Genomic DNA, 23492 nt, shown 5'->3' with positions numbered 1-23492 from the left:
TATATTTGAACTATAAACATGTATATATCAAACACCAAATAATAGTTTTGGACAAAAAGATACACATTACACAATTTGAGAGTCTATGAGAATCATATGAAAGAATCAAATATGAGATGCGAGAAGAAGAAGATGGTGGCTTTGGGCTCTAGCGGCATCACGGTGAATTGGTGAAGTGAATGAGTGAATTGTTAAAAAAAAAAAAAAAGAACTTAAAACAATGTAAATATAACTTATATTTAATCCCCAAAAGTGTCATTTGGGTGAATTTAGTAAATATAATATAGGATTAATTACATTTTTGCCTCATGTGGCTTAACAACTTTATTTTTTTCCCACCTAATTAGTTGTACTTTGTATAGTAGATGGTACCACACTTCTACTTCTTCTGGTGCAATATCAGCAACAGTAAGTCCAATTAATACAAGCATTGTCTTTTGACTTTTTGGTCAATTGTGTTAGGTTGACAGGAAAGTTTGGGGAGGGGGGTGTAAAAAGAAGAGGAGGAAGCTGACATATTGTCATAATATTCAGCATATAGACCAATTATTTACAAAGATAATTAAAGGATTTAGGCATCGGTTACGATTTAATAGAATATGTAAAAATATTTATCTCTAAATTTTCATGAAAAAATAAATTAAATGTTTTTTTTTCTGTTTAAAAAATAATAATTTTGATAGAATTTTACGAAAAATCTTAACGGATTTATGAAATTGAAAAAAATTGAAAGATTGATACACTAAATGAACACTTTTTAAAGTTTAAAAATATGGTTATAAAAGTACTGAAAAATTAACGATAATAAGTAAAGTTTTTCCAAAATATTTATGTATTATTCATCTATCTGAATAAGTGGCTAGATAATCCATATATATACCAGCAATTTGAGAAACAATCTAACAAAGACAAATAAAAATGAAGCCAAGTAGCTAACAAGTTAGTATTTGGCATATTTGCTATCTAAGGTTGACCAAAAGTCAAAACAAAAATGCGTAAAAAATAACTACTGGGACTATATTTTTTTTATTGGACATCTTTAAATTTTATTAAGCCGACATATTGTCTAAAATATAATAAAAATATATAAAAATTACAGATATTTTGGATACATATCATTTTAATAAACTAAGTTAGAGTAAATTCTTTTAACCCATTTCAAATGAAAGTTTTTTCTATTTTCTAATTTTTTATTTTTTTTAAAAAATTTATCTCATGAGTATGAATGGTAAGAGATTTCCACGAAATGAATATTACTAAGGAATTTAAGGAAGATGAGTTTGCTGTAAAGCAGATGGACAAGCCAATGGGCACTGCTTTAAAGAAAGTCCAATGAGGCCGGTCATGTGCGTTTGTCTCAAGAAATGGTTTAGCATTAATTTATATATAGGTTATCTTTCAATTCTAGCTTTTCTTACAAGAAAGGGAAAGGAAATTGTAAGCACATGTTGAACCTTAATTGGTTAATGAAATATAACTATCTTAATTGTTTCAAGACCGCATGATGACCAGCTATAAGCCCACATTTTTTACCTTTGCGTCCCTTGGATGATAAGATGATAAGATTCAAAATATAATTAACATTTATGATTATAATCATTGACATAATTAAAATGGATCATAACATCATTTATTCAACTAAACAATATATAAAAATTTATTTTATAGTTTATAAAAGAAAAATATCGCATCTTGCATAATTAAAGAGTTTGATGTGTTTTATAAGCATTTACATATCTTGATCGATTATCTTTACTCTCAGACATCTTAACTTTACGAAACTACGAAAAAAAAAAAAATCATATTCTAATATTATGTATACGGAGTCATGTGAACTATTTCTCACAATAGCTCATTTTTAGTCAAAAGAGCTTGGGAAACAACATGCCTCGAGGTTCTAAGCTGACATATTGTCATAATATCCGGCATATAGACCAATTATTTACAAAGATAATTAAAGGGTTTAGGTGTTGGTTAGGATTTAACAGAATATTTGAAAATATTTATACCTAAATCTTCATGAAAAAAAAATTATATATATATATATTTTTTTTGTTTAAAAAATTGGTATTTTGAGAATTTTGATATAATTTAACGGAAAATCCTAACGGATTGGTGAAATTGAAAAAAATTGAAAGATAGATACACTAAATAGACACATTTTAAAGTTTAAAGATATGATTGCGAAAATAATGAAAAATTAAAGGTAGTAAGTAAAATTTTTCCAAAAAAATTATATAATATTCATCTTATCCCAATAAGTGCTAAACAATCCATATATATCCTAGCAATTTGAGAAACAAACAATCCAACCATGACAAATAAAAATGAAGCCAACAAGTTAGCATTTGCTATCTAAGGTTGATCAAAAGTCAAAATAAACATGCGTAAAAAATAACTATTGGGACTATATATATATTTTTTTTGGACAGCTTTAAATTTTATTAAGCTGACATATTGTCTAAAATATAATAATAATATGTGAAAGTTACAGATATGTTGGGTACGTATCAATTTAATAAACTAGGTCAGAGTAAATTCTTTTAACCCATTTCGAATGAAAGTTTTATCTGTTTTCTTTAATTTTTTAATTTTTTTTGTAGATTTATCTCATGAATATGAATTGTAAGAGATTTCCATGAAATGAATATTACAAGGAATTTAATTGGAAGGTGAAGTGTGCGTTAATGTGAAAGTTGCCAAAAAGGAAGCCAACAATGGAGCCATTAATGTTGAAAATGTATAGTGATTATAGCTTCATTTTATTTACTCAATTGGGATTTCAAAAAATTTCGACAGTATGCGAGTGGGCAATGGATCAAAATTTTCTACAATTTTAAAGAAATGTAAATTCTTAAATTACATAATTTAAATCATTTATAAACATCAAAACATTTGAAAAATACCACCTATGAAAAAAAAAAAAAATTACGTAAAATCTCCATCCCCATTGTTAGTGGTAGCAAATGTGAGGTTAGTAATTGAAGTTTTTGGTGTTAAAGAATAAAGCCAATCATTTACAATAATGATAGTGTTATATTATTTTAGTTGATTTAGTCATATCCCTATTCTTCCACACTTCTATGAAGTTGATACATTTCATAGGCTTCAATTGATTGGTGAATAACCCAAACAATTGTCAAAGGAATTATATTCAAATGGATAAAAGTTTTAGTTTGGACCTTTCAATTCAATATTCAAGCTATATTGGCCTCACATTTTTTTAATAATAGGAGGAGGAGCCTAAAGGAAGAAAATTAAAATAACAGAGCTTGCTGGGATGCTCTGTCACCAAAGAAGCAGAAAAATTGTAGAATAAAAAATAACACATCACATGAAATACTAAGATTTAAGTGGTTCGACTTAACAAGTCTACGTTTACTAACGGAGACGATCCAAAAGAAATTCACTATAAAGAGGTGAAGTACATAGTACAGTACAAAGAAAACCATTCAAACCCAACCGCACAATACTCCCTTATCTGCTCACAAGGATGACTAAATCCGAAAGAGAAAACCTCTCTTAGTTCCCTTATCTCTTGGCACACAAGAAAAATACAAGTGAGACAAAGATGACTTATCTCTCTCCCAAATGTGCTGCCGATCACTGCTGCTTGGATCTCTTCTCCTCTTCTTTTCTTTTTCGCACACTGCTCTGAAGGACCGAATGTCTTTCGGTTTAGCAACCAAAAGGCTTATGCCTTTTTTTAGCTTCCAAAGGACGCTTTTCAACTCAACTAAAAGAGAGACATCCACGTGTGTGGACAGCAAGCAACAAGAAGTGAGTATGGGCCTCACGGTAAGACTTGAGAAACTCAAGTCACTTACGCTACATATATATACCAGCAATCAAGATTTATGAAGCTGTTTTGCAGAAAGAGCAGCTTCTGTTTGTGGCCAAAAGAACCAAGTAACAGTGAATACGAATGTCAAAGAAGCATGTTGGGAAGCAGTAATGAGGTCACAAGCAGGGGAAACATCAAGTTGTTGGTGTATCGACCTACAATGTATGAGTGAAGCTATTACTTAAAATAATGGAGAAACGATTGGTATTTAGTATAATAGCTAAAAATTGTAAAAGTAAAAGATCAGCTTCTGACTCCCACTATAGGGTCAGCATTTTTCTATAGCTACTAAAATAGAAAATCTTGTAACTGAGCAACGAAAGAAATTCCTTGTGCATAAGCACGTTTATCTCTTCTAAGCTTTTTTCAAATAATATAAGCTGGTTATTCATTCCCTTCATTGTGTGTGCTGTTGGTTGTGGCTGAGCATATATAGGTGCTAGAGAATCTAGGGCCATAATGAAAGGCGGAAAGATTGACAGTAAATTCTTCCCATGATGTTGGTATTAGAGCATAATAAGGCTCACAATGGCTGGTGATATAGGCTTATAGCCCCAAGAGATCCAAGATAGGGTGGCTCGGCTTCGTTGTGTTATCATGTCTTCCATCAAGTTTTCTAAAAGGTACCAGAATGCATGGCATCTAATGAAATCTGAAACACTAACCAGAAAGCATCATAAAAGCGCCATTCAAAGGGAATGAGTTATTAGACTTCAAAATAACAAGAGAAGCAATAATGCTTTTGAGTGAGTGAGATTCTAATATGAGAACACCAATTCGTTCATCAACAATTTTCTTTTAGTGCCATACTAGAGGACAATTATTAGCATGAGTCTACTTTAGAATGAATTATCTAGCAGATGATTTTTATAGTGCACGTCCTACCAGTTGATATGCTGAACTGAATAAAATTATAGAATTCAGCAAGCAGCTAGAAGCTTGACATGTAAGACACAGGTTTCCGACTTTCATATCATTGCCAAATAACGTTTTCATTTTATTTGTATAATCTCCTAAAAGGATCCATGCAGCCCCAATTTCAGGGGGTGATTAGAGGTTAAATGAGTTGAGTAAAGACGTGTCTTGCTGCACAAATTAGAAAACTGACTTGTTTTTATGTAACAATATAAATATGTCTAAGTCCCTTACCACTTCGTGCAGATGTTGCTGGGGGGGAGTGCTGGAGAAGTTTGGTAGCTGCAATTCCATACAGTCCAAGAAGAAATCAATAAAAAGGTGGGAGGGATTCATCCCAAAAAAAAAAGTGGGAGGGAGAAAAAGGGAAAGTGGGGGTGCAGTAAAAAGTGGAAGCAGAACTTTGTAAGCAAAAATAGATTCCATTGAAAAATGAAGATTTAACATTTGAGCCATACTTTTATTCCAGGTAGAAGCAGGTACATAAGATTTACAGGACCAAGGAGCTGCAATGTTATCACTAAGATCGCAAAGGAAGCCGACCCCTGAAGTTCTATCAATCATATGTTGCATCTGAAGGCAAGCTTGGTAAAAGGTAGCCAGACTCTATAGAAAAGACGAATGAAACAAAGTTAACTTTTCAGAATACTCACTGAAGAGTAAAGAAGGGAATTTCTAGAAACATTTTAAATATAACAATTAGATTACTATCAACAGTTACATTTTGTAGTGTCTGGCTTAGTATAATTAGTTATAGTCAGCAATTTTTTTTTTCTTTTTATAAATAAAATTTAGGAATAAGTGTATGCCACAACTCATAGAACCTAACTCCATTCAAGTTTCAGCATGATTTAAACAACCCTTTTTTTCTTCTCTTTTTTCAAGGCAGTAGGGGGGGCATTCAATTCCAAGCTCATATTTATTAACAGAAGTTTCCAATGTAGCAGAAGCTGAAGGTAGCTAGGCCAGGAAACTTTTCACACCTTTGGTTTTCAAAGAGACTATTTCTTCTGTAGACTATCAGAAAACCAATCTTATGAGGTAATCAAAGTGAGTAAAAGACACATCCTAGAAGATCAGGAGACATGCACTAGAATCAAACCTACACAAAGGAGTCAAATAAAGGCCGCTCCTATAAATCTTGATATGCAAGAAAGATAATCACATGGAACATCAAACTAAAACCTCCAAGATTATGATGTTTAAATGGCTAGAAAACAACATTTTCAAAATAAAAGCATTACCTCGTGATCCCACTAGAATATCCCATTAGGGCAATTTTTCTAGCAGCATCTTGTATAGCATTTTGGCAAACTTCGTCACAACACTCATTGACAGGATCAATCCTTCCACAAGCAACCATAAGTCTTGAAAAGTACGCAGTGTGCTCAAACAGTCAAACTCATTAACATCCGTAGAAGGGCAAGAGAATTCTGTGAAGTTCTCTGTGTGAAATGAACAGATCTTTTGTAGATTCTCATTTGCCCCTAGACTTTCTAGGATCTTCTCAACATCTCGGAGGAAGTGCTTAGCATGAGTCTTGTTCAAAGCAAGGCTCTTGGAGTACTTTGTGGACTGCCCAATAATAATCACTACTGTTGCATCAAATTGAGGACAACATACTGCATTGGCAAAATATGGTGCAAAGGAAGCCCAGGAGTCAGTTGTTGTTATGCTCATAACACTTTCAGAAGCTGAAATGTTTAATGTACAAAGTCCTAGAAGATAACCAGCAGCATCCAGTTAAGAATTTTGATGGAAGAGCTATGAAAGGATTTCCAATTAAAAAAAATGAAGTGGTTCAACTTGACATAGAATAAGAAGGTATCACTTAGTTGTAAATGGGACCATGAACTTTAATTGGAGTTCAGTCGTCAGTTCTACCTTATGTAGTTGTGTATTTGTGTTTTCATTATGTGGTAGAAAAGACTACGATGGATCATAGCATTGCTTCAGTTTCATAGATACTTCATTCATTCAATTTTTCACATTAATATTCAGGATTGCTTCCATATTCTAAGCATATTACAAAAATCCCTCAACGATTCTCACACCCATTTCAAGAATTAATGCTTTTCTATGAATGCCTCTCTGACCATCAAAAACCAAAATAATAGATTCAAAATTTTCCAATGAAAACAGTAAAAAGGTAAAAATCAATCCACAACAGAGAGAGTTGATGTTAGACTCCAGTAACTATAACAATAAAATGAATCTGTCTAAATCTGCATACATTTGATTATTTTTTATAGGTATCTGCATACATTTGATTATGAGAAAACAGAGAATTAATTATGCAAAAAAGTTATTGAGGTATTTTTTTTTTAATGAAAATTTGGGATTGGAGTGACGTCCTTGGTCTATCATAAGTGTTTTACCTAATACGGGATACTATCAAATTTCAAACGGAAACAATACTGGAAATTTGATACAGGAATGCCATTGTAGTGAAAGATAGGAAACAATACTGGAAATTTGAGAGCTTCGGGAAATCTGATTGTGGGCAAGGTCTGAAAATATGTCTATTCTTAAACACTAGATTGTTTGTTCCGTGCTACAGTTAGTTCTGCATATGAAATCAAATATTATATATCAAAATCCTGAAAAAGTAAAACGAAGATGAATAACAAGAAGAAGAAAATTACTGTCTACTTGGTGACTTAAATACCTGAAGAATAATTGGCGCATTAGGCTACGGAACGGATCCTCTACCCACGATTAGTAGACGGACTAATAACTCGTAAAGTTTGAGACGTGAGCAATCTTTGGCCAATCCTCCCCTGTTCCTTGTTCACATCTTTTCTTCAAGCGAGGACAGTCCCTAATTATCAACCGACGTAAAGAGGTGAGGCGGCGCATACCTTCAGGCAGTGATATTAAATTGGGACACTTCCAGATCTGAAGCTCCTTGAGTGAAGTGAGGTCGCCTATCCACTCCGGTAAAGAGTTGAGTGTGGGGCAGTACTTTATGTAAAGCTCTTCCAAAGTGGTAACCTGTCTAAGCTCCCTTGGGAGAGACACCAAGTTTGGAACTTGTATAGATAGATGACGAAGTGTTGTAGGTCCAAGCCAGTGTGTGCCCTCTTCATCCTCATTACTGATAAGTTCCCTACAGTTAGTAATCACTAGATGTTCAAGCGCGGAGAGATGTTGAAAGAGTGGAGACATGAATATTCGTAGTTTACAACACTTCCGAATATCTAGTTTCTCAAGAGAAGTGAGGTTTTGCAGCCACTCCTCTGGCAGAGATTCAAGCTGCTCTAATCCCTCAAGAGAAAGAAACTTCAATTTGGAGAGATCCGAAAAGGGAGAGGAAGGGGAGTGTGCTTTTTCGCTCCCTTGTGCCCCTACTGGCATTAGAGACAACATAGGACACCTACTAATAATTAAATGAGAAAGGCATGGAAATGATGGATATAATGGAAGACGATGATGTGTCTCATGACTCTCATGCTCTGTTGTTGCTGCTTCCCTCATCCTCCACCATCCCCTCAACTTAGGCAAACGATCAAGTACGAGACGTTCAAGAGATAAAGAGGACACGTCACTGCCATCATTGCTTATGTACTCCAGCGCACGTAAGTTTCGAAGACTAAGATTCTTGAGAGAAGGTAATCGGTCCAATGGAGGGATATGTTGGCACCATTTACAATCGTATATTTCAATATCAACCAAATTCAAGAGCGACGACACCCAGCCCGATAACCTCAAACCTGCATACCCATTTATAATTAATTTTTTCAAATTTAAGTGTGGCTGAAGGTTATGCAACAGCTGTTCGTCATTTTCTATTGCCTTATCACTATCATGATCATCAAAATCTGGGTCCCACTGTAATGTCAACATTCGAAAGTATTGCTTCCTCTCCAAGTTTGCAGCCTTGGCTTCTAATGGAGAAGATCTTAAGTGCTTTAAACCAATGATATGTAATTCTCCTCTTAACTCATCTAAACTTTCCAGATCGGCTAGCCCGCCCTTTCGTTTTCCAACACAACTTCCCTTCTTCCCCAAAGTGTACTGCGTCAATGTTTGGAGGGCGCTCAAATTTCCCAATCCATGCGGCATATGAGTCAAGCTGAGACACCCATAAATCGCAAGATGCCTAAGGTTGATCAAGTTTGCAATGTCTTCCGGCAATTCTTTAAGCTTCTGACAATAGTCAAGTCTTAATGTTTGCAAATTTTGCAACTTAGTTATAGAAGCGGGGAGTAGTTTGATATGCTTACTGTAAGAAAGATCAAGAAATCTTAGGTGCTTTAACTTGCCAATGGAATCCGGCACTTCTTGAATTCTCAAGTAACTGAGATTCAAGGCACGCAAGCATTTAAAACTTGAAATAAGTGTATCATAGACTGCCCTTGACAAATGACAAAGCGACCATGAATCTAGCTGTAAAAGCGTTCGCATTTTTTGTGCCTTGAACAAGGGAGTTGGAATATCACTTAAGGAATATAAGGAATCAAATGCCACATGGATATTTCTTTCAACTACTTTTTCTGCATTTTGATTTAAAATTATGCACTCGTCTCCCGCTACTGATTGTGCAAGATCATGAAAAAGGTCATGTATTTTGCATACTTCTATATCACCATGTTTATCTCTTTGTATATCTTGGAAAAAAGACCTCCAAAGCAAATCCGTAAAATACTCACGACCAACATCTTCAAGACATTTGGTTTTGTCTGACCAATGAATAAAGCCTTGAGCTGTCCATAGCTGAATCAACAACTTCACTTCAATTTCATAATCTTTTGGAAACACCGAACAAAAAGTAAAACATTGCTTCAATTGTGACGGGAGTTGATCATAACTCAACTTAAGTATTGGGAAAATACTATTGTCATCTTGAGTTAATTTGTAAAGTTCATTGTTTTTAAAGTACAGCCAATCAGCTTCTGAGTTTTTGAAGTATAGTAGACTCCCTATGCTCCTTATAGCAAGAGGAACTTGTGCACACTTTTTAATGATCTCCCTTCCAATTTCTACCAACTTTGGATTCTCTAGCTCTTCCCCGTCTTTAAATGCCATTCTCTTAAATAAATTCCAAGAATTGCTTTCGGATAGACCTCCCAAAAGATATGGTGGCAATGTGCATGTAATCTCTGCAACTCTTTTGCTACGTGTAGTAATCAAGACTTTGCTTCCCTTAAGGCCACCTGATAACAATTTTTCCAAGTCCAACCATGTACCACGATTCTCATTCCATACATCGTCTAAAACGAGTAAATATCGCTTTCCATCAATTTTTGCTCGAAGCTGACATTGCAAGAAATCCATCTCAAGGCTTTTGGGTCTCCTTCCAATTACACATTCTACGATCTTTTGAACAATAGTTTTCACATCAAAAGGATCAGAGACGCACACCCACACTCTTAGCTTAAAATGTTTTTTGACCTCCTCATCGTTGTACACATATTGAGCAAGCATGGTCTTGCCTAGTCCACCAATCCCAACTATGGGAATGATGGAAACGTTCTCTTTCACATCGGAATCCAATAACAACTCTTTAATTGCCTTCCTTTCATCCTCTCTTCCAATGACTTCTTCCTCAGGTACAAAAGAGTGTGTATCTTTTCTCTTCCTATGCTCAAATTGTGTCCCTATAGGGCGCTCAATGAAGCCAAATTTGATTTGATCAGCTGCCATGTTATCAAGTCTCTCCCTAACTGCCTTGATCTGATGACCCATTTTAATGCCATATTTAAGCTGGTTTGATTCAGAAAAAAAGATGCGTACCTGTTATACCTTCAAATATTTAGTATGGTCCATTCTAAAAAGTTAAACATTTTTTGGAAAGTGTGTGGAATTAAGGAAAATATGAAGGTCATGATCGACAATGCTTGTACTTGTTGTGCTTTCATTTACAACCACCCATTCGAAATTTCAAATCGCATCATTGTGATAGTTTTAGGATTCTCCTTCTGCCCTACCATTGGAGATTTTGCATGGATAGTTGGGTTTAACATTATAACGGACAAATTGTTTTTTGTGGATTTATTCTTCGGAAATATTGTTGAGGTATTTTAAACAATGTAATGATAGTTAATAACGATGTTGACCTTCCTAAATATTTGGATTTATTCCTTTGTTGAGGTTGTAGATATATTTGTAAGAGATTTCCCAATAAAATGTGGCCATATGCCACAGGGTATTTAGTGTAGTTTAATTAATCACAAATTTAGGGCCATCGGTAATTTATTCAAAATAACAAATTAATTGTGAAACCAAAATTAGAATTGATTTTATTATGAATCTTATTTCTTGATGGGATGAATAAATACAGTAATTAGGGGTGTACAAGCGATTGCAGTTAACAGTTATTGCCTCTAACCACCAACCGTAATCGCCTTAAATAGTTAGTGGTTATTGAAACTCATAACCCGCACCGCATAATCACTTTTTAAAAATAGGCTTAAAAATGTAACAAACCTCAAGAATATTATTGTTATTATTGTTATTATTATTATTATTTATGAATAAAGATTAGTTTCATTAAACTCAAAACGAAAATTCTATATCATATTTATATATAAAAGGGTATGCAATATTTATATTTATATATAAAAGGGTATACAATTAGCGGTTATATATATTAACCGCCTCCACCTACCACTAATTGCCCCAAGGCGTGGCGGTTAGCAGTTTTTAATAGTTGTCAGTTGTTATGCGGTTAATATCATCCAAGAATAGCGGATATCTGGCACAACTATAAATAAGAGTATATGTATTCCATGCCTAAGGCACCAGTAAACATATGTAAGATCCCTCTTTCTCCCTGGAGGTATCCTAACATAGCAACTTCATGTTATTTGCTATTTTGTTCTGCATCAATTTTTATGCCCTTTTTCTTCGTTTGTGTTTTCTCTGGACATGTGCAACAATTTTTCGTGTCTGGTTAAGGTTGGAGATTGATTTTGCCTTCACCGTATCATCACATGCGCTGACAATTCTAAGACATATTTGTTTTTGACTAAAGGCTTTTACTTTAACTAAGGTGTCTCGGCTTTGTCTGATTTTTAAAGCCTATTTGGTTTATGTCTATGTTAATGAGGGGTTGTTGGGTTACTGTATGATCTAGGGTTGTAAATAAGTCGGTCTGTTTGACAACTCGGTTGTTTAAATTCGACTTGTAACGGTAGCTAGAAATCTGTCCGATTATTATGTGACACATCTCTATCGTACTTTTCATCATCAGTTAAAAAAAAAAAAAAAAAAAGGCAAGTAAAAATCCATCGCGCCTCTTTTTTTAAAAATAAAGAAAGACATATACCAAAGGTTGTACCCAGTATATTACTGAACATAATGACATAATCACACAGAATATTGCATGAATTTATAAATTACAAAAAAATTTACTATCATATGACCTTAATTTTAGTTTAATCAATATAAATTAAAAAATGTTAAAATTTTTGTTCCCACCGGTGTAGTTTAAAATGGAAAAGTATAAATATTTGTATGCAGACTCTGATAAATATGTGTTGGAGACGCCATCATGCATGGACATTTATGAATTTACCCGTTTTGCCTTCTTATCCCGTGTCATCACTTGTCGGCGTAGAAGTTCGGTGGAGTAATCATCCAGCAAATCGTCGGCTTCGTACATGGCATCCTTGAGCTTCCCAAGCCAATCTTTGACCGCATGATTCTTGTCCTGCTGCGCGCGCTCCTCCGCATCCAAAAGCACAGCTTGGATGGTGGAAACCGTGTTCTCGAGCTTTTTAAGCTCATCTTTGTAACCCCAAAGCAGTCCAATTTGTTGGCTAGCAAGAGAGGCCGAACTCGTAATGACACTCGCTGCAACGTTGAAGAGAACTGTCTCAGCCATTTGTTGTCGACGGTGAATCGAGTGATGCTGAAACCCACTGTTGAAGTAGTGATGAGAGTTGTTGGGAGCGTAGAATTATAAGGAAGATGAGTTTGCTATAAAGCAGATGCACAAGCCAATGGGCACTGCTTAAAGAAAGTCCAATGAATGAGGCCACCAGCCATGTGCGTTTGTCTCAAGAGAAGGACAGGTGTGATGAAGTTTTAATGATGAATTGAAGTTTCATCAGCCATTCAATCCGACTCAATTGACTAAACATGAATGTGCTGACAACTTCCTTTCACCTTGGAAGAAACGCCCCAATTGGAAGATCACTTTATATAAATAAATTTGAAAAAGAATATGCTACAAGTAATGCATATATTTAAAAAAGAACATAATTATTTTGAATAGTTCAATATATATTTAACATTCACACATTATATTTAAAAAAAAAAAAAAATTGGAAAATGCATCCTATGGTCATGACAGACTCTCAGACTTAAGGAATATGTGTTTGCTGTAAAGCAGATGGACAAGCCAAATGGGCACTGCTTAAGGAAAGTCCAATGAGGCCTGCCATGTGCGTTTATCATTTTGCTGTCTTTTTAATTAACCGGTCCCCGCATATAAAGAGCACCCTTCGTAGTTAACCTGCCTTTCTACTTATAGAAAGTTAAGATTTAAAATAACTAAAATATGAGACAAACACATGGAAACGTAGATGCTGTAAATGTAGTTATTTATAAATATTTATAGTTGTATTCACAAAATAAATGTGAATACCATATATCTGCATTTGTAAAGAAATGATAAAATTATAATCCTTGTACAACTATCTCACAATTCTAAGATATATTGAGTGACTTACATGTGGGACCCACATGCATGGGTTCCAACTCATTCGTCTTTGTTGTGGAATAGGTATGCAATATGGGTTATGCATGAATCATGTCTCGCCTAAGAGCATTTCTAGCAATTTTTAATTATTTTCACTAAATATAAAGAAACAAAATTACTTTTTACTTTTTTATAAAAAAATTTCAAAGTAATTTCTTTTTATTTTTTTTATATATTATTAAAATATTATTTTTTTACTTTAACTTTAATAAAAAGTAGGAAAAATAAAATAACTTTAACCCCAGTTTTCTGAATAATTACGAAAGAACAGTTTGATTCATGTACTGTGAAGGGGCTTTGAATTGTTTATGGAAGCAAAGTGAAAAAAAGTACGTTAACGTGAAAAAATGAATTTGATTTTTTTTAAAGGGAAAAAAAAAAGTTGTGTAACATGAAAAAATAAAGTTGACAATTTTAGAAGAGAGTAGAAAAATTGTTTGAAAAATGAAAGGAGAACGTTTCTGTAAACAAAAAATACTTGTTGTAATCTGTTTATGTTGAATTAAAAAAAAATCTTTTATTTATTTTTTATTTTTTATTCCTGTAAAAAGGCTAAATATATATGGTCTCGAGTTAGCTAAAAAATTCAAAAGCAAAAACCAAAAATAGGAACACCCACCAGTCAATCAACTGACATTGTCTCCTATGCAAACTCAACTAAGAATAATCAGTTATTTAACTATAAAAAGAATAAAAATTAAACGAAATTATCTAATGCAAAACAATGACACAAAAAAAAAAATTATAGAAACCTTGCAAAATAAAAAATGCAGCTTAAGCTAACCATGAACATGGCCAACAGGGCAAGTGTCGACCTTATGCCGTCGCTCATATTTTATAACCTTCAGTACTTCAAGGACAGGTTATTAAGCCGAAAAAGAAAAAGTAAAAGTTAAGGACAGGTGAAAAAAGTGACAGTAAAAGTAAATTTTCAGTGGATGGATCTCAGCATAAATTTTCCGTCTGGTTTGACGCGGCAATGTGCGTCTGTCTCATATTTTAGTTATTTTAAATCTTACCTTTCTACAGTAAAAAGACAGGTTAACTACGAAGGATGCAGTTACCACTACTTAGATAGGGCTTGTAAAGGAAGACTAATTGCCTTTTTAATTTCTACAGAAATGGTATTAAGTTTCGTGACCATTTGTTTTTTAATTATAGTTTTAGCGGTAGAATTTGGAAGGATTTATTGGAGTTGTGTGATTTGGAGGCTCTCCTATTTGTTGGGATGAGATTTTTCATATAGGGAAGTGGGAGTGGACGAAAAAAGTGCTGAAATATATGCTTTCGGGGCTGCAGTTTACAACATGTGCCGCACTAGAAATATATATTTAGAATGTATTTAATTTTTGCATGCATTTTTAATTTTCACATGCGTTTTTAATAGGGTATGTGATTCACATGTGCATTTTTTAAAATGCATATAAAAACTTATCAATAAAAAAAAAAATGCAAGTTAAAAAATGCACATAAAAACTTATCAATAAAAAAAAAAAAAAAATTACAAGTAAGAATAACATGCATTTTGAACACATGTCAGCTCAATAGACTATGTTTGAAAAAAAAAAACATGCATTTTGGACATTGTTTACAGTTTTTGATTTCAAATAGGCACTTGCCATCCTAAAGAAGTATGAGAAAATGAGGATTTGTGATTTAACTAAAATCATAATCACTTCTTAAAGAAACTAAATATTCTCTCTAGGTAAGGAAGTCCCAATAATAGATTAGAGCTCTTCTAAGAAATTTAACATTTTGCTTCTTAATTATAAAGAAAATAACAAAGGGAAGAAAGAAGAAAAAGAAGGAAATGTAGCATGTGCACTCTTAACTTACACTGTGTAGTGTATTGGCAGGAACAAAAATTTATCTTCATTTATATTTCATTATATAACCCAAAAAAACATATCAGAGTCTAGCCAAATTTTCAAGACATTTATGTTCTTTCTTTTTGCTTTTTATTTATTATTTTCATGCTAACCGTTATTTACATTGCAATTTGAAAGTCTTCTAAGAACATTATTTGCTGAAGAAGGATCAAAATTGGTAAGTGATGAATGTTTCATAGATACATCATTCATTCAATTTTTCACATTAATATTCAGGATTGCTTCCATATTCTAGCATATTGCAAAAAATTAAAAATCCCTCAATGATTCTTGCACACATTTCATGAATTGATGCTTTTCTTTGAATGCCTCTCTAACCATCAAAAACCAAAATAATAGATTCAAAATTTTTCAATGAAAATAGTAAAAAGGTAAAATCAATCTACGAACAGAGAGAGTTGATGTTAGACTTCAGTAACTATAACAATAAAAAGAATCTGTCTAAATCTGCTTACATTTGATTATGAGAAAACAGAGAACTAATTATACAAAAAAGTTATTGAGCTTTTTTTATTTTTATGAAAATTTGGGATTGGAGTGACGTCCTTGGTCTATCATAAGTGTTTTACTATCAAATTTCAAATGGAAACAATACAGGAATGCCATTGTAGTGAAAGATAGGAAACACTACTGGAAATTTGAGAGCTTTGGGCAAATTTGATTGTCGGCAAGGTCTGAAAATATGTCTATTCTTAAACCCTTGTTTGTTCCATGCTACAGTTGATTCTGCATATGAAATCAAATATTATATATCAAAATCCTGAAAAAGTAAAACGAAGATGAACAATAAGAAGAAGAAAATTACTGTCTAATTGGTGACTAAAATACCTGAAGAATAATTGGCGACTAAAATACCTGAAGAATAATTGGCGCATTAGGCTATGGAACGGATCCTCTGCTCACGATTAGTAGACGAACTAGTAACTCCAAAAGTCAGAGACGTGAGCAATCTTTGGCCAATCCTCTCCTGTTCCTCGTTCACATCTTTTCTCCAAGCGAGGACACTCCACAATTCTCAAAACACATAAAGAGGTGAGGCGGCGCATACCTTCAGGCAGTGATATTAAATTGGGACAATTCCCAATCTGAAGCTTCTGAAGTGAAGTGAGGTCACCTATCCACTCCGGTAAAGACTTCAGTGCAGGGCAGTTCCTTATCTCAAGCTCTTGCAAAGTGGTAACATGTCTAAGCTCCCTTGGGAGAGACACCAAGTTTGGAACATCTTCTATAGATAGAAGACGAAGTGTTGTAGGTCCAACCCATTGTGTGCCCTCTTCATCCTCATTACTGATAAGTTCCCTACAGTCAACAATCCTCAGATCTTTAAGAGAGGTGTGATGTTGAAAGAGTGAAGACAGAGATATTCGCAGTTCATAACACCACAAAATATGCAGAGTCTCAAGAGATGAAGAGGACACGTCATTGGCATCATTGCTTATGTACTCCAGTGCACGCAAGTTGTCAAGCCAAAGACTCTTGAGAAAAGGGAATCGGTCCAATGGTGGGATATGTTGGCACCATTTACAATTGCTTATGCTAATTGAAACCAAATTCGAGAGCGAGGACACCCATCCCGGTAACCTCACGCCTGCATACCCTTCTATATTTAATTCTTTCAAATTTAGGTGTGGCTGAAGGTTTTGCAACAGCTGCTCATCGTTTTCAATTGCCCGATCACTATCCTGATCATCAAACTCTAATCTCAACGTTAAAAGGTATTGCTTCCTCTCCAAGATTGCAGCCTTGGCTTCTAATGGAGAAGATCTCAAGTGCTTTAAACCAATGATATGTAATTCTCCTCTCAACTCATCTAAACTTTCCAGATCGGCTAGCCCACCCTTTCGCTTTGGAACACAACTTCCCTTCTTCCCCAAAGTGTATTGCGTCAGTGTTTGGAGAGCGGTCAACTTTTCCAATCCATGCGGCATATACGTCAAGTTGTCACACCCATAAAGCACAAGATGCCTAAGGTTGATCAAGTTTGTAATGTCTTCTGGCAATTCTTCAAGCCAAACACAATGCTCAAGTCTCAGTGTTTGCAAATTTTGCAACTTAGTTATAGAATTAGGAAGTAGTTTGATATTAGGGTTCCTAGAAAGATCAAGAAATCTTAGATGCTTTAACTTGCCAATGGAATTCGGCACTTTTTTAATATTTGAGCTACTCAAATTTAAGGCACGCAAGCATTTAAAGCTTGAAATAAGTGTATCATATGCTGACTTATTCCCCTGAAGTACTTGGCCAAAGAAGAAAGGACCTGGAATTGGTAGAAAAAGCGTTCTCATTTTGTGTGCCTTGAGTAAGGGAGTTGGAGTATCCCTTAATAAATTTAAGGAATAAAATGCCACGTGGCGAGTTCTTTCAACTATGTTTTTTGCATCTGGATTTGAAATTATGCACTCATCCCCCGCTACTAATTGTGCAAGATCATGAATAAGGTCGTGCATTTTGCATCTTTCTATATCACCATATTCATCTCTTTGTATGTCTTGGAAAAAAGACCTCCAAAGCAAATCCATAAAATACTCACGACCAACATCTTCAAGACATTTAGTTTTATCTGACCAATGAATAAAGCCGTGAGCTGTCCATAGCTGAATCAACACATCCACTTCAATTTCATGATCTTTTGGAAACAACGAACAAAAAGCAAAACATTGCTTCAATTGTGACGGAAGATGATCATAACTCAACTTAAGTATTGGGAAAACACTATTGTCTTGTTGAGTTATTTTGTAAAGTTTATTATCTTTAAAGTAGAGCCAATCAGGTTCAGAGTTTTTAAAGAATAATAGACTCCCTATGCTCCTTATAGCAAGAGGAACTTGTGCACACTTTTTAATAATCTCCCTTCCGATTTCTACTAACTTTGGATTCTTTGGCTCTTCCCCGTCTTTGAATGCCATTCTCTTAAATAAATCCCAAGAATTGCTTTCGGATAGACCTCCCAAAAGATATGATGGCAATGTGCATGTAATCTCTGCAACTCTTTTGCTACGTGTTGTAATCAAAACTTTGCTTCCTTTGAGGCCACCCGATAACAATTTTTCCAAGTCCAACCATGTACCACGATTCTCATTCCATACATCGTCTAGAACGAGTAAATATCGCTTTCCATCAATTTTTGCTCGAAGCTGACTTTGCAACAAATCCATCTCAAGGCTTTCTGGTCTCTTCTTAGTTGCAGATTCTATGAGCTTTGCAACGATAGTTTTCACATCAAAAGGATCAGAGACACATACCCAGAGTCTTAGCTCAAAATGTTTTTTGACTTCCTCGTCATTGTGCACATATTGAGCAAGTGTGGTCTTGCCTAGTCCACCAATCCCAATTATTGGAATGATGGAAACGTTCTCTTGCACATCAGAATCCAATAACAACTCTTTAACAGCCTTCATATCATCCTCTCTCCCAATGACTTCTTTCCCACGTACAAAAGAGTGTGTATCTTCTCTCTTCCTATGCTCAAATTGTGCCATTGTACGGAGCTCAATGAAGCTAAATTTGATTCTATTAGCTGCGATTTCATCCAGTCTCTCCCGAACTGCCTTGATCCGATGACCCATTTTAAAGCCATATGCAAGCTGGTTCAATTTGGAAAAAAAGATGTGTACCTGTAATACTCTCAAATATTTAGTATGGTCCATTCCGAAAAGTTAAACATTTTTTTGGTATGTGTGTGGAATTAAGGAAAATATGAAGGTCATGATTGACAATGCTTGTACTTGCATGCTGTGCTTTCCTTTGCAACCACCCATTCGAAATTTTGAATCCGATCATTGTGATAGTTTTAGAATTCCCCTTCAGCCCTACCATTGGAGATTTTACATCAATAGTTGGGTTTAGGGCTGAGCATGGGGCAGGGATGGAGATTTTTTGACCCCGCCCAGTAGAGGTGCGGGTTCCCCAAAAGGAACCCGCACCCCGCAAAAAACCCCATGCACCCACACGGGGCGGGTGGGGATTCCCGTGGGTTTTCATAACAAAGAACACCCACAATGCCGCTTCAAACACTTGAGGAAAGTTGTAGGTGTTCTCTGTTTCAACACACCCACAACATTTTGTTCTTCCAGTTTTCCAATACAAACCCTTCTCATGTAAATCAACCGTTGTTCATCACCATAAAAAAAATAAATAAAAAAAGGAGGGCAAAAACAATAACCAAAGAATAACCTCGGAACCCACTGTTTGAAAAGCAAAAAATCAAGCATTGAAGTAATAGATCAGAGGAAGAGCTTTGTTTAAGAAATAAAAAATCTGAACCATGAATAGCGATTACCACACAGAATCCAAAAGTTCAAATCATCGGAATCAAACAACACGGAGATTTAACCACAATTAATAGCTATTACGATCTTATTTATCAATCAATTAATCCAAAGCTTAGATCCACAACAAGCAGAAAACAATAATCAATTGTCCAAATTTAGATCAAAAACCTAAATACCAAAAAAAAAAAAAAAAAAAAAAAAAAGGGAGAACAGATCTACAACAACTAACAAGTCCACTACAAAACAAAGACATGTAATCATAAAACACAGTAATTAAGCTCGGATCAAGCAAATACCATTACAATTGGCGATCAAAATCTACAAAAGACATGAAAAATAAATTAACATTATAACGGACAAATTGTTATAGTGGATTTATTCTTTCAAAATGTTATTGAGGTATTTTAAACAATGTAATGATAGTTAATAACGACATTGACTTTCGTAAATCTTTGGATTTATTCTTTTGTTGAGGTTGTAGATATATTTGTAAGAGATTTCCCAATAAAATGTGGCCATATGTCACATGATATTTAATGTAGTTTAATTAATCACAAATTTAGGGTCTTTGACAATATCCGCTAACTGCAACTGTCTTAGGCGATTAGTGGTTATTGAAATTTATAACCGTACCGCATAACCGCTTTTTAGAAATAGGCATTTTGGGCCTACTCTGGTGTTTTTGGCCCACCTTGAACCTTCTTTTAGGGCTTATTTTAAATCATTTTGAGCCTTTTTAAATAATTAGAAGGCTTCAAAATGTAGCGAAGCTCAAGATTATTATTATTATTTATGAATAAAGATTAATTTCATTAAACACAAAATGAAAATTCTATATCAAACACACCAAAACGACGTCGTTTTGTATATATAAAGGTAGGCTGTTAGCGGTTATTAACCGCCTCCACCAACCGCTATCCGGCACGCCTATTATATTTCAATACAAATTATTAAACCCATATAATTCTGAATTTTTGGAAAAAAAATACATTGCAAAATAAACAATATATATATATATATGAATATAAAAATAAAATGACAAAAATTTCCTACAAACCGGTTTGCAGAAAATTCATACAACTCACATATAAAATTGACATGTGTTTCTTGGCATGTAAGAAACACATGTTGTTTTAATAGTATGTACTTCTCACATGCTTTTTTAATAGCATTAAAAAAAACACATGTGCTTCTCACATGTTTAAAGGATATATGTCACTCTTACATGTGGGTTGTATGAAATTTCCTACAAATCAGTTTGTAGGAAATTTATGTCCAAAATAAAATTAAAAAATCATTCACTCAACATTTAATGCAATAAAAAAAAACTCCTCACCTCAAGTTCAATGCTTAATAATCTGTTTGGTGTTTCGAAAGCATTTATGTTTCTTTTATACACAACAATCAAATTAATTCTTGTATTTCTTTTATTTTCAAAAGCAGAAAAAACATTTCCAAAAATTGCTTGAAAATTCAAGTAAATCATATAAACAAACAAAAGATCACACAAAACGTTCATATGAATTAAAACATAAGATCATTAATTTTAGTTTAATCCATATAAATTAAAATATGTTAAAATCTTTATTTTCCATAGGAGTAATTTTAAATGAAAAGAAGTATAAAGAAGAAAAAAAAAATTGCAAGAAAAACCTGGATTCTGATTATCTAAGCATTAATAGAAAATTAGCAAGAATCTCTAATATTGTTGGTGTGATATCTATTATATTTCAACACAAATAAATTCATATATAATTATGAACATTCGAAGAAAAAAAAATACAAAGCAAAAAAAAAGAGTTTATGTTCCTTTTCTACACAATAATCAAATAAATTTTTTCCTTCTTTTACTTTCAAAAGCAGGAAAATCACTTTAAAAAAAATGCCTGAAATTTCATAGGTCAAGAAGAAAGGATTATCCGGGGGTTGAATTCTTAGGCCAATAGATTATGTTTTTGTTACTTTTGGACATTGGAGAGAGAGAAGTAATATCAAACATATTAAATACATATTAAACCATAAAGCATATATATATATACTCAAAATGGACACTGTCGCAATTCTAATTAATTAATTCTCTTGAGAGATTTGGCTATTATATATGATTTTCACTTAAGTTTAGACATTTATATATCACTGTTTCACAATTTGAAACACCTTAAAATGCCATTTGTCTCAATTTTAGCCATTCTCTTTAAAGATTTAGCTCTCACTTGTGTGTTGTGATAAATATCAAATATGTGTTACACACGCTATCCTGCATGGACATTTATGAACTTACCCGTTTTGCCTTCTTATCCCGTGTCATCATTTGTCGCCGTAGAAGTTCGGTGGAGTAATCATCCAGCAAGTCGTTGGCTTCGTACATGGCATCCTTGAGCTTCCCAAGCCAATCTTTGACCGCATGGTTGTGGGCCTGCTGCTCCTCCGCATCCAAAAGCACAGCTTGGATGGTGGAAACCGTGTTCCCGAGCTTTTTAAGCTCATCTTTGAAGCCCCAGAGTAGTCCAATCTGTTGGCCAGCAAGAGAGGCCGAACTCGTAATGACACTCGCTGCAACGTTGAAGAGAACTGCCTCAGCCATTTGTTGTCGACGGTGAATCGAGTGATGCTGAAACCCGCTGTTGAAGTAGTGATGAGAGTAGTTGGGAGAGTAGAATTAGAAGGAAGATGTGTTTGTTGTAAAGCAGATGGACAAGCTGATGGGCACAGCTTTAAAGAAAGTCCAATGAATGAGGCCGGCCATGTGCATTTGTCTCAACAAAAGGACAGGTTAGCCACCGGAATTGAACTTTTAATGATGAATTGAAGTTTCATCAGCCATTCAATCCGACTCAATTGACCAAACATCAATGTGCTAACAACTTCCTTTCGCCTTCTTGGAAGATCACTTTATATAAATAAATTTGAAAAAGAACATTATTATTATTAGTAGTATTGTTAACAATACACTTCAAGTAATGCATATATTTTAAAAAGAACATAATTATTTTGTATAGTTCAATATATATTTAACATTCACACATTATATTAAAAAAAAAAAAAAAATTGGAAAATGCGTCTTACGGTCATTTCATCATTTTGTAAGTCCAATGATGATGATTTTTTTTTTCATGCCATGGAGCGTAGAAGGAGGTCAGGTGTACATGTAGACGTATAGTAGATGATGTAAATGTTGTTATTTGTAATATTTGTAGTTGCATTCACAAAATGTGAATATCATTTTTAGATATTTATATATCTACTTCATGTTTTTTACTAACCACATATGTTCGGTTATTATCTGTTATCCACATGCATTTTGAGCTTATTTTAGTCTTTTAGACAATTTTTGAATCTCTATTAGGACATATTTTAAGAACCATACGAAACAGATCTTATAATGAACATCTACATAATCCCCAAACAAGTCATTTTGGTATTAAGCACCAAAATGACGTCGTTTTGGTGAATTTAGTAAATATAATATAGGGTTAATTACCTTTTTGCCTCATGTGGCTTAACAACTTTATTTTTTTTCTATCTAAATTTTACTTTGTATCGTAGATGGTATCTTACTTATAGTTAAGAATGGATATGGTATCTTCATTCATAAATTGACGGAAGTCCACTACAATACCCGTCAAAAACTGACAAGTGTCACTATGGCTCGTTAAAAATAAAAATTAGAAAAATACATAAAATTTAAAAATAATAATTTTTTTTTTAAAAAAAAAAAAGAAAAAAAAGAAAAAAAGAGAAGGGTGGCTCAACTACTTCCATTTTGCTTTGGGTTGGTCATACGGCCGGCCTGGGGTGCCTGAACCACTCCCATGGACTTTGGAAGTGGTTGCCCCCCTCCCCCCTTCACAAACAAGTCATATGAA

At 34.0% G+C, this 23492-nt stretch overlaps 3 protein-coding genes across 7 annotated transcripts in view; all 3 read right to left on the bottom strand.

Annotated features, from left to right (window-relative positions):
• The window catches only part of LOC133860698 (putative disease resistance protein RGA1), a 67071-nt gene that overhangs the window by 14857 nt on the left and 28722 nt on the right, over window positions 1–23492 (bottom strand). The window lies entirely within an intron of this gene.
• LOC133860699 (putative disease resistance protein RGA3) lies at window positions 3349–12602 on the bottom strand. Its single transcript, XM_062296278.1, has 6 exons — window positions 12279–12602; window positions 7428–10495; window positions 6004–6477; window positions 5218–5365; window positions 4994–5041; window positions 3349–3999 (listed from the first exon to the last, which is right to left on the bottom strand). The coding sequence occupies exons 1-2, from the start codon at window positions 12585–12587 to the stop codon at window positions 7490–7492; spliced, it is 3315 nt and encodes a 1104-aa protein (XP_062152262.1). The 5' UTR covers window positions 12588–12602; the 3' UTR covers window positions 3349–3999; window positions 4994–5041; window positions 5218–5365; window positions 6004–6477; window positions 7428–7489.
• On the bottom strand, window positions 15904–22290 carry LOC133860701 (putative disease resistance protein RGA1). Its single transcript, XM_062296280.1, has 3 exons — window positions 21908–22290; window positions 16211–18969; window positions 15904–16081 (listed from the first exon to the last, which is right to left on the bottom strand). The coding sequence occupies exons 1-2, from the start codon at window positions 22208–22210 to the stop codon at window positions 16273–16275; spliced, it is 3000 nt and encodes a 999-aa protein (XP_062152264.1). The 5' UTR covers window positions 22211–22290; the 3' UTR covers window positions 15904–16081; window positions 16211–16272.

Source organism: Alnus glutinosa, chromosome 2 (genome assembly GCF_958979055.1).
Source record: "Alnus glutinosa chromosome 2, dhAlnGlut1.1, whole genome shotgun sequence".
Lineage (NCBI taxonomy): Eukaryota > Viridiplantae > Streptophyta > Magnoliopsida > Fagales > Betulaceae > Alnus > Alnus glutinosa.
This window is presented reverse-complemented; position numbering and strand designations above follow the sequence as displayed.

Excerpts from the sequence above, each read along its gene's own strand:
- LOC133860699 (XM_062296278.1), bottom strand. The coding sequence starts at position 12,587 with ATGGCTGAGACAGTTCTCTTCAACGTTGCAGCGAGTGTCATTACGAGT. Across the intron at positions 10,496-12,278 it reads GGGATAAGAAGGCAAAACGG|GTACGCATCTTTTTTTCTGA; the intron begins GTAAATTCATAA and ends AAGGTATAACAG.
- LOC133860701 (XM_062296280.1), bottom strand. The coding sequence starts at position 22,210 with ATGGCTGAGGCAGTTCTCTTCAACGTTGCAGCGAGTGTCATTACGAGT. Across the intron at positions 18,970-21,907 it reads GGGATAAGAAGGCAAAACGG|GTACACATCTTTTTTTCCAA; the intron begins GTAAGTTCATAA and ends AGAGTATTACAG.